Below are 11,796 nucleotides of genomic sequence, written 5' to 3'. Positions count from 1 at the left end.
CCTTTTTTTGGAACGATAAAACTGCTTTTAAAAGCAGTATCATTGTAAGAATAGCTTTTTATTGCGAGCATCTTATCAGAGATTCAACTAAAAAGCTTTATATGAAAGAATAAAAAAAACTTAAGTAAAATATTGGAAAAAGATAGAAAGAAAATTGAACCAGAAAGACAACCAACGTTGGCGTTTTTACCAGTAATTTTATTTTTTAATCTCATCATGTTCACAAAGATTTTTTAAAAAGTTTATGTATTCAAAAACCCAATAGATGCTTTGCACCATCACGTGAAGGCAGCCATGTTAGATGGCAGGAACAATACGATCGTTTTACCTAAGAAAGATTTCAATTCCCGAGAGCAAAGGGATTTAATTGTTCTGCCATACGGACCAGAGGAAGTCCAAGCTGGATTATGGCGCCGGCACGTGATGGTGCAAAACCGTTTTTAATGGTTGGACAGAGTTACAAAGTCAACGTACTCCACCCCTCCCCAGTGCAGTACACCATGACGATCCCCTCCTCCCTAGCCACAGAAAATTATAGCCAAATATAGACTGATACCCAATAGAACTGATTGAGAAAATTACCCCTTCTTTTTCGAGACGTGCCAAATATAGATACCCAATAGAACTGATTGAGAAAATTACCCCTTCTTTTTCGGAGACGTGCCAAATATAGATACCCAATAGAACTGATTGAGAAAATTACCCCTTCTTTTTCGAGACGTGCCAAATATAGATACCCAATAGAACTGATTGAGAAAATTACCCCTTCTTTTTCGAGACGTGCAGCTAGCTACCCTAATTCAAAGAATAAATACTTTTTTCCCTAGTTAGATTTATGGTTCCGACTCGATCCACGGTCAATAGCAAAACAATCACCAGTTTTCCTAATGCATATGATAGAATTAAAACTTTGTCCCTTGTGCACAAAGGCAACTACAAAGAAATCTGTTTTAAAGCTCGAGTATACTGCAATGATTACGAGGCAATTTTATTTTATTTTACTAGGAAATTAGAAAATTGAAGCGAATCATAATAAATCTTTTGTCGCGATCAGAGTTTTAAATTCTGAGATATTTTAGTCACTTTGTCGAGCTTCTGGGACATAGCAACGGTAACTAAGGTGAGTCGGAACCATTAATTTTCTAATACCAATTATTATTATTATTATGGTCATAAGCATGCTAGATATGAGCGTCATTTCCCCCTCCCATGTAGCAGATAGCTGGCTCATTAGGCAAGAGGTCAGAACAATTTTCATCTGAAGGGGACCAATCACAGGACTGGTAGTTATCCGGTACCCAACATGCACCTCGGGACGTCTAATCCTAGATTTCGCACTCAAGTATCTACATAGACTTGCCTCAAGTCGACCTCTCTTGTTTTCCTGGAGTTTTTTAATTCGAGCGCAGCGAGCGAGCGACAGTGGAAAAAAAACACAAAGCGGGCGGCGGAATTTGCGAAAGTCTAGTATCTACCAAAATGTCCATAGTCTCCCACACAGCCGCTTTCACTGTCATCGCTCAACGCTTTCTCCCCCTACTCAGGGGAGAAAGTTGCGTGACAACAATGAAAGCGGCTGTGTGGGAGACTAAAATTTCCATGGATATAGTAAAGAATGTCCCGTTTTAATTCACTACCTAAATCTAGAAAACAATTGTTTTGACCTCATTCCTCAGCCCCAAAATTTCATTATAGCAAAAATGGTATGATTTATGAAACAAAATAATGTCTTAAGTACCAATAACTCACTTTCGATTGATAAATTCTTATAGCACATTCAATAAATTACTCGATCCTGATTGATCGAAAGAAACATGCAAATAAGCCTTATTTCGTACTTCGTGAAAAACACGCCCACAAACACTTTTTTGTATGAATTTTTGTGTATTGTGGATGAAAAACGATTGCATGACCCCGAGTACAATTAATCTTAAGGCAAACCGGCATTGCCGTCATCTACTAACAACTACGCTCACTTACTATTGAAAGCTTTTGCTATTGCTATCATGTGCTAAAAAACCAGAGAGTATTCTATTACTCGTCTCAACCAGCTGAATGAATCTTATGAATCTCCAGTCTCATTGGCAGACCACAATGACAGCGCCAACACTGCCAGTCAGCATGTGCTAACAACTATGCACACTTACTATCGAAAGCAGCTTGGCCTTTAGCTGTTAGAAACTATATTCCTGACTTGAAATGACATCTATTGATAGTAAGCTAAATCGAAAATGAGTTATTGTTGCAACATTAGTGTTTCAAGACGTCACTATTATGCTCAGTCTTATAGATTGACCAGTAAATAACATTAAAAATGGCGAAGCTCAAGGGAAAGACAACTCGAGCAACTTTATCAATGATCAACGCATCTTCCTTGATAGTGGTAAACAGCCTCGATGGCCAGGTCAGAATGGAATAGAGAATATTACACAAGCTTCTCTTTTTCTTGCCTTTCTTCTCGGTGGTTGGGAGGGTCATGTCGGCGCTGTTGCTGTTAAACGCTTCAATTGGAGTCACGAAGACCTCCTTGGGCTTGGCTTTTTCGGTTTTCTGGACTTCTTCTTCTTCTTCCTCATCTCCTGGTTCGTATTCTCCTTCGTCGATGAAGTTTTCGTTGGTGTTTCCTTTCATTTTTTTTCCCCTAAAGAATAAAACTAAACTTGTAAGAATAAGTTTAAAAGGTTAGAAAATAACTTTAGGGATGTATGCAGGAGGATAGTCAAGCCTCGTAGCTTCGTGACAACAAAAATTGCGGCTTATTAGAGTTTGTAAAAATAAAACGTAAAAATTAATGTGGTTCTTTAATCTTTTTCGTTTGTTTCGCGTTTCGATGCCTCAAACACAATGGCGGATTTTTTAATTTTGGCCTCCCCCGTCGGAAAATCCTGGTTACGCCACTGTCCTTAGTCACATTTTTGTAAACCACATATTCATGAGGAAGTACAGTAGACTTACCATTGCCTTGTTCATTTGATACAACTGCTTGTCGTAAACAAAGAAATAATGTACAGCGGCATACTCCAACAAGGCCAGGAATGCAAACACATAGCAAATCAGTATGAACGAGTCAGCGGCCATCACGTAAGACACAGTTGGGAAAGACTTTCGCTGACCGGTCAAGAAGCCTCCTATAGCAAGAACTGTGATGATACCGAGGGCGCAGCGGGCAGGAGCCGAGTTGGGACTGATAAAGAAGGACACCCAGGAAAGCATGACGGTCAGGATTGAGGGGATGTAGAAACCGAGCATGAAATTTTGGATTCGACGGCGAAATTTGAAGGTTGCTTTAAGAGAACTGTAGACACCTGCAGAAGAAAGAACGAGAAAAGACATGAACAAAGGCAAGGCAAGGCAAGGCAAGGCAAGGCAAGGCAAGGCAAGGCAAGGCAAGGCAAGGCAAGGCAAGGCAAGGCAAGGCAAGGCAAGGCAAGGCAAGGCAAGGCAAGGCAAGGCAAGGCAAGGCAAGGCAAAAATGTTTTCAAAAAAGGTAAAATCCTCCCTCACCCCCTCTCCTCCCCCCTTCCGGCCCGGGTTTTTTCAGTTCATACCAGACGTGAACTTCAGGCTACTTCTCTTGCTTTCTACCCCAAGAATATCAAACTGATTCATCTCCACGCCGTCATAGATGTACACTTCGCCCCAGTCATAGTACAGGTCTTCTTCGGTGAAAAAATCTAGAACATAAAAATAATAATAATAAAACGGTGGTTGGAAAACTCATGCTCGATTCCTTGAGTTTTCCCTCAATGCAATTTTAGGAAAGTGTTATGTCGATTTCTCTAAAGAGTTTTAAAAATATGTGGTGGCCATGTTAGTGGTATGAATCAGAGAAGCTTTAGCTAAACACTAACATGCGGCAGTGATGTAAGCTGGAGATTAGGCCGTTGGTGTTGTGCTGCCTGTGATACCGGGTTTGATCCTCAGAGGACCCTTAGTCATAATATGTGTAATCGAGTATAGTTGCTTTTTGGTTAGTCACCGTCTCCTGTGTTTTTGAAGATTTTACTCCGGTTTCTACGGTTTTCTTATCACAAAAAATATCCTAATTACGTGCTTCTCGGCCATCAGAGACTGTGCAATCAGGGACCGCGTATACGAGGGAGGGAGATAAGACAAATATGTTTTCAAATGTTCCCCCCCCCCCCCCCACCCGGCCTGGATATGGCTGCTTCCCCAGTCTCTCCCCCTAGGGCAAGACATTGGGCACTCAATGCATAGATATTGGTCTCATTCCTATACTAGTCTCTTATATTTTCAAATCGTATCTCCCCCCACACACACACACTTTTTAGGGTGGTCCGCGGTGTGATCGCCATAAAATAAATTAGGAATACTGATAAAGGTATTTAATTCAGCGTTTGAACTTTCTGTTTGGTGCACAACTCACAGCTTGACAACGTGATTGGGCAGCTTTGTTTGTCCATGGGGAAGTTAGTAAACTCCATTGCGCATGACAAGGTTGAGCTAATCCTGGGTTGACAAATGATAATGATAAAGTTAATCAGTGAGATTTTAATTTACTATCTCAAGTCTCTTTAGCATAAGATTCTTTGTTGGAGATACATAGTCTCCTACGCTGCCGCAAATAGTGTTGTCACACAACGCTCGGCTGCTTAGCAGGCTATGTATCTCCAACAACACCCCATTGGTGGATCAGTTCACGTGTCCAAGTCACGCGTGCACGTACCTTGAGCTGACAAGAACCATACCATTAGGGAACAGCCTAAAGCCCTGGTTGATAAAGGGGCCAGCCTGGAAACTGAACTTGAGGGACTTCATGTTTTCTATGTAGCTATCAGGGCGCCACAGATTTTGAATAAGATTTTGGTCAAGAACAGCATAGGTGCCGTTGATGCCAAGCGATCCTTGATCAAAACGCAGAAGAGGATCTATCCATCGCTGGCGCATGTAGAATTCCAGAGAATAATCCTAATAGGAAAAAGCAAACGTCAAACTGTTCTTTAGTTAGCTTTTTATAAGGTGAAAGGTTTCTCAAAAATTGGGTTTCCTGTGGTTTCATTAGTATTCAAATACGTGTCACTAAAGTCACGCAAGCGTGACAGTTTCTGTTGATATTAAAAACTTACACACGAGTCAGAATTTGCGTTAGATTTGGTCTCACAAATCATCACATCACATTTATCTTGATATGATAAAGTAGGGTATATGATTAAGCCAAGTATTTTCGCCGAAGTCGACATACGGCGTGTATACGATCGTCAATATAAGTTCTTTTATTCCGTATTCCAAATATTAAAACTTTTTAGTCAACATTTGAAAGTATTCAGGGTCAATAGTGAATAAAAATTGTATCAGTGATAATGAAATGATACGATACGATAGTATCTACAGTAGTAAAGGGATATTTCATGCGTGATTTAACGTTCTTATTCAGTCGTGAAACTTGAAATAGCCATTTCGTGAAACTTCGTATCAATCTAAATGTGTAATCAACGAACTAGTACTAAAAGTGTTAGCCTACTTGCTATTGGCAGTCTTCTCTCAGTCTGATTTCAGGTTCTGGAGATTTCTCGTTTGATTCCATGTAGCCTCTATGTAGCTATTTTATTCATTGAACGTACGCAAAAAACGTTTTGGGACTGTAATATTATTTTGATTTCTGAAAAATGCCCCGCCGATAAGGCAGGACGACAAAAAATTAGTTTATAGACTCATTGAGTTGTTCCCCTCCACGGAAATCTTTAGTAAAAGGCGAAAGATTTATGCGATCTGAAGGTAAACCAGAGTACCTGAAACATTGATCCAAAAAAACGCTACTAACGCCGTGACTTCTTAACTCATGTGGGATGCACTAGTGGTTGAGTGCGCATGTCAGTATAATTATATCTTTAAAGATACGAAGCTGTCTTATTAGGCGATAATTTATAGTTTATAGCATTAGAATCCTAAAGACCAAAGTATCAATAAAGTAAAGTAAACTTGGAGGAAAAAAATAGTCAGAGTTTGATCAATGACGTCACTGTTACTCACAACGCATGCGCATACACTACCGGTCGGTTTTTGTTAAATTCAAATTTTCTTTCCTCAAATGAATACTTTTTTACGACGTCTTTTTTTCACGTAAATTTCTCTTACAGTTTCTGCCTTTTACAATCACAGGAAGCCCAAGCCAGCGCTGTATACTAAAATGTTAACACAGGAAGCCCAATTTCAGTCTTTTTGATGTTATGTCAACGTAAAATCATTGCTTGGCAGAGAAACCTGTTTTACCCTAGATTTGTCGAAAATTCAAGAACTTTGCTAACGTTTGTCTCTACTTTTAGCCTTGCCACACATATTTACATTTACCGACATAAAAGCTGAGCTTGGGCTCCCTGTGGTGTGGTTAATATTTATCTTACCATTTCTATATCATTCAAGCTTCCAATTGTTATGACAACGATGTCAACGCTAACCTTTAGTGCTTTTCCGTCTATAAAAATAACAAAAGAGAAAAATAAGGCGGATGTGATCCTTTGGATTTCGTAAAAGATTTGGTACATGAATATTAAGGGGGAGGGGAGGGAGGGGAGAGAAACCTTACCCGATGTTTGTGCTTCAAAATTCTGAGAATTTGAAAAGGACTGAGGACATAGAGTTAGAAGATGGATCAGAAAGAGAAGAAGAGAGGGAAGTGAAGGAAAGGGAAGGGAATGAAAGGAATAGGATTGGAAGGGAAGAGATGGGATGGGATTGGATGGGAAGGGACGCAGTTAGAGAAAGAGGATGACCGAAACGGAAGAATAGAACGAAAGGGTTCAATTAGTAAGAAAGGGGGAAAAGCTACTTAATTTAAAAAAACATATCACAGTACACGGATCTAAATAAATGGGATGGAGAAATAAAAGGAGTTAAACCATGACAATGGCTCTAAAGGTACGCTTCAGCAAAAACAACAGCGGGATGTTTGGTATAAGCCAGTAAGTATTTACCGGTTCCATTGGGTCTTTGTACACGATCATAATCTGTCTTCATACATTCGACCACCGAGTTAATGGATTGCTTTGGGTTCCCTGTGCATTTTGAACCATGAGCGGCACTGGAAAACACAGAATAAAATATGTTCAAAGAATGTTACGTCACAATCACCCATGATGCTTTGCGTACGGGAATATTTTCAATTTCTGGGATGTATTTGACGTCATAGCCACTAATCGCGAGAAGGGGTGGCCGCCATCCAGTGTCGAGTATTTGGGGATTAAAAGTCCCATCGAGTTCATGTTAGGTGAATAAAAGACTCGTATACTCCTCGTACCCCGACTTTAAGTTCAACTTTTTTTTCTTTTACAAACTCACGGCATTATTGTCAAAGTTTGGTTATGATAAACGCATAATCGCTTTTTTGGGCCTCGGCTTTGCCATAGGAGACAATCGATACGAGACGGAAAAAAACAAAAAACAAAACAAAAGTAAGAAAGAAACCCAGTTGTTCTTTGAAGTAGATTTTGAGAAGTTTTTTTTAGAATAATAATTGGTTGTCAATGACTGGGACTTTAGGATTGACGCATGAAGTACAAACATAAAATACAGCAGGATACTGACTAATTATAGTTCGCCCAATGAACATGAAATAAATGCGTCATAGGGAGAGAATCAACAACTAACTTAACTCACATGACAACGAGCTAGTCGGGAAATCAAACCCGGGTCGCAGTGAACAGAACAGAACAGAACAGAACACACGAGAACAGAACAGAACAAAACAGAAGTGAGAGAACAGAAGAGAACAGAAGAGAAAGAAAAGAAAAGAAAAAAAAAGAAGAAATAAAAACAAACAAACAACATCAGGGGAAAAAACTCAGAAAAAAGGGAGAAAAAAACAAGAAAGAAGAGAAAAGAGAGAGATAAAACAGGTGGAAAAGAGAAGAGACGAGACAAGACGAGAAGACAAGAATTTAGAAGAAAAAAGGAAGAGTGAGAGGAAATTAAAATGGAGAAAAGAGGAAAGAAGCGATGAAGAAGCGATGTGTGTCGACATGTGCACTTTTTGGCGACCTTGACACTAAAAACTTTCTTCTTTGGAATGAAGTGTATTATACTTAACCCGCATTCAATGACCGGTGTCTGTTTTGATCTTGTAATGAGCCAATGATAAACAAATGAATAATAAAGATAAAAGTGCATCGTCACTTCACCTCCCACGAGGGCCTTCAAAAGTCTTTTGCGTGATTGTTTACCACCAAGGGCGAAGGAAAACACTGTGTTTTCGATAATAGGAAATCATATATTAAAGAACTCGAGAAAATACTTCAAAAAAACTAATTATAACACCACATGAAAACTTTTTGAAGTTCTAACTGAACGAGTTAATTTTATGACTCCATGAAACGATGTTGGGTCGTGGCCGGCTTTTGTCAGTCTTTGTTTGCTCGTACGTTAGCAAATATATATTTTTTCGTGATTTGAGGAAATGTTTTTCGTAGTTTGTCAATTTGTTTGTCAATTTAAATTTGAACTTAAATTTGAATTAGAAAAGCCTTTTTTTTGTTGGTGCGAAAAAGGAAACGATATTATTTATGATTTAAGAAAATCTCATAATTTATCAAATATTTCTAGGTAATTGCTAAAGAAAGTTAATAATTCTAATTTTAACTTCAGTAAGAAACTTCGATAGTTTTAATTTGATTTTAATTTAATCTTTGTCTTAGTAGGAAAAGCCATTGTTTGTGCTCAAAGAAAACAATTTTTGTCTTAATTTGAGAAAAGTTTATAGGCTCTCAAATGTAACTTATTGATTTTCGTGCTAAAGAAATAAAAACCGATAAAAAGTTTGAACACTTAACGAAAACATTTTTAGTACCAAGAGAGGGTAAATTATGCTCTCTTGTTAGAACCTATTGCTTTACGATTCTCCTTTATCGAACAATTTTGAAACGATGAATGGAGCAATTGAAAAAAAGAAAGAAAAAAGGACTAAAGGATGGAGGAAAGGAAGGAAGGAAAGAAGGAAGGAAGGAAGGAAGGAATGAGGAAGGAGAAGAATGAAGGGAAATCTCTCTCAACACAAAAACAGAAAAATAACACAGGAATACTTCCTAAAGACCCACAACCCCACCGCCCCCTCCCCCCTCCACCGCCCTCCTCCGCGCCCCCTCCCTCCGCTACCACTCTCCCGAAGAAAGAAGAAAGAAAGAGAGAAAGAAGGAAGGAAGAAAGAAGAAAAGAAGGATTTTAAACCCTTGCATGTATGGCACCTAGAAATCATGAAAAAAAACTAGTAACCCACTTCTTTTCCTTTACTTTCTCTAAAAAGATTCTGTTCAATAAGATGCTAAAAACGATTTTTTTGTAGAAAGATTTTGAACCATCATTATGTCACTTACACTCGATACAAAAATCAGTGTTCTTCAACTTTCTTTCACGCTCTTTCACGATATTAAATTCATGAATACTGGTCCATCTACTCACTAGTCACTACTCAATGCAGCCAGACTGAAACACTGCTAACGTTTTTTCTAAATTTCTAACGTCCAAAATACCACTGAACAAATCCACGTAGCTCAAACTATTTTCTCACTAGCTTCTTTCGTTTGAAAAGATACTTTGTTGAAAATTACTTTTTCGCGTTTGGCTATACGAACTTCTTATTTTTCACTTAAAAGGGTTTTGTATTTACCAGTAGTTCACTATCATAGTTCAAGATTTAATTCCTATAATTGCATTTATCACAAAAAATCCATCTATCATAAGAACGAAAAGCGCTGAAGTAAAATGAAATTAGAAATTAGTTTTACCCCAAAAAATAATTAATGAAGTTTACCTCGTATGTTTGATAAAAATGGCCAAAAAGACGACGAGGAGAGCTATTGTAGTGTAAAAGGTGTTCATCTTTGATCTTGAAGTTATTGACATCTAGTTGGTTGAGTTTGACGACCTACTTATACGATGAGGTTCGAAAAGGAGTGTCACCGGGAGTGTTCAGGACGGATTTGTTATGTCCTGCAATCAAGCCACATATCCCGGCCAACCAGCGGTAATTTAAAATAAATCGATTATTGAATAAAAATTCATAATTAGAGCACGGCTTCCTTCAAAATTATTATCTCAGTAGGAACGATTTTTGATGTCATAGTTTCTGTATAAATTATAACTACATGTCTATATTTAAAAATTTCTGATGAAGCTACTAGAAAAATACCAACTTATATTACCAACTTGAAAACTAATATCGACGACAACTTCGTTAAAAAACCTTTAATATCTTTCAGAAAATTATATTAGAATATCTAACATTTTGTGTTGTTGGAACTTGAAGAGTTTTTATTTTACTTAGAAAACTTTATTTTATTTTTTCTCTTTGATACTACTCTTGTCGAAGCCTTTGATATTTAAAAAAATATTTGTAAGAAAATTTATGTGGAATATTCAACATTTCGTATGGCAGAAGTTTTGATATTAACTAAATTCTTTCTCATTTTCGAAGAAGATAAAATATCATTTAACTTTATATCGGATAGCAAACTAATTGACTGAATAGAATAGAACAATTTTGCGGTTTACAAACATGTTTTTCTCTAGAGTTTGCCAGCAGAAGAGCTTATTTTTTACATTGTAACAATGCGAAACAGAATAAAGTAAAAATAAATTGTTTTTCAAAAATGATTAAGATGAGGAGCACCTAAACAAAACTAGCTGAACTACTAATTTAAATAGAAAATGAAAGTTTACGATATTTCGTGCGCCCTTTTGTTCGATATTTTCATTCCATGTTCTACCAAGGGACTTCGTTTGTCTCAGTCCTGGAGAAATTAGCCAATCTGAGGAAGGCTTATTTTAGTTACGACGCTAGCATTTTTTAGTTCAATTCCTTCAGCCGTCTACGAAAATACGACTTTTGCTCAAAAATATGAAAATATAACTTATCCAAAAGAGTTTCATCTTAAAACTTATCCCTAAATTAAATTGTCTTAGTAATACTTTTCTCATTTCATTAGTTTTTGGATACTTTCGTTTAAGAGAATTCAAGTGACGTGGGAATTTTAAGTTTGACCCATAATGCATCGCGCGACTTATTTAGACTTTGCCTCCAAAGTTCTACAGATTCTTTGTGGGCCGATTAATAAGACCTTAAAGCTTTTCCTTTGTCAATGAAGAATTTGTTTCTGAAATTGTAAATTAAATTCAACAGCCATCACCCAAGAATCAAAACCAGACTTGCTTGCTAAAACTTTCCCTCTACATCTAGTCCTTGCACTGGAACTTTCACTAAAACAAATACTAGTAATTTGTAAAATATATTAAAGGAAATGAATATATAAAAAACTATTTGACTGTCAAGTGCTTTGTACACCTTAGTGGCTTTTCTCTGGTATTTTTCTCTTGTTGAATTTCATAGCGAAAAACCTAGTACAATTTCCGTTGCTTTTGTTTGTCTTTTCCTCATGCGAATGACGAAGAGCGGGAGATAAATAGCAACTTTCCACGTAAGTTCACCAGGCAACGAGATGAGGATTTCAGAGACATGTAGCGAGCTCAAGGCTCTCCCGTTGCGTACCGTTATCAGCAGGGGTTTGCCTCTCTGGGACACAAACAATAGCATTTTCTAGATTCGTCAGATCTTCGTCTTTTGCGGTACGATTATCATCTGCTTTAGTTACAGAAGTTAAGTTGAGCCAGTTCATCAATATTTATTTGTTATTTAACATAGAATTATAAACCATTGGGCTGATCTAAAATTGAAAACTAGCAGATACTTGAGTTTTGCAGAGCGGAGGAAAACTGGAGATCTAGAATAACCCTTGGATCAACTGAGAGGCTTTATACAAACTCTACTCACATGTATTAAAGACCGACGAA

General features: G+C 37.6%; 1 protein-coding gene and 1 non-coding gene across 2 annotated transcripts; both read right to left on the bottom strand.

The window, feature by feature from the left end:
• Nucleotides 1-177: 177 nt before the first annotated feature.
• On the bottom strand, nt 178-9,884 carry LOC116302473 (glycine receptor subunit alpha-3). Its single transcript, XM_089038144.1, has 8 exons — nt 9,761-9,884; nt 6,933-7,039; nt 6,363-6,433; nt 4,688-4,929; nt 4,388-4,470; nt 3,549-3,674; nt 2,945-3,305; nt 178-2,641 (listed from the first exon to the last, which is right to left on the bottom strand). The coding sequence occupies exons 1-8, from the start codon at nt 9,850-9,852 to the stop codon at nt 2,251-2,253; spliced, it is 1,473 nt and encodes a 490-aa protein (XP_088894270.1). The 5' UTR covers nt 9,853-9,884; the 3' UTR covers nt 178-2,250.
• LOC116302474 (U5 spliceosomal RNA) lies at nt 5,629-5,750 on the bottom strand. The gene has a single exon (XR_004197862.2). It is a non-coding gene; the product is annotated as a U5 spliceosomal RNA (small nuclear RNA).
• Nucleotides 9,885-11,796: the final 1,912 nt, after the last annotated feature.

The sequence above is a fragment of the Actinia tenebrosa genome, unplaced genomic scaffold, assembly GCF_029948245.1.
Source record: "Actinia tenebrosa isolate PJP-AT-01 unplaced genomic scaffold, QUT_ActTen_1.0 PGA_scaffold5__44_contigs__length_20552954, whole genome shotgun sequence".
Taxonomy (NCBI): Eukaryota; Metazoa; Cnidaria; class Anthozoa; order Actiniaria; family Actiniidae; genus Actinia; species Actinia tenebrosa.
The sequence above is the reverse complement of the archived record's forward strand: the minus strand, read 5'-3'. Positions and strand labels throughout refer to the sequence as shown.

Bases quoted from the DNA above. Each gene is read 5' to 3' on its own strand.
- LOC116302473 (XM_089038144.1), bottom strand. From the start codon at position 9,852: ATGTCAATAACTTCAAGATCAAAGATGAACACCTTTTACACTACAATA. The intron at 6,434-6,932 runs GTAAATACTTAC...TTATTTTTATAG, and splicing joins ACAAAGACCCAATGGAACCG to ACGGAAAAGCACTAAAGGTT. The intron at 3,675-4,387 runs GTGAGTTGTGCA...TTTATGTTCTAG, and splicing joins CCCAATCACGTTGTCAAGCT to ATTTTTTCACCGAAGAAGAC.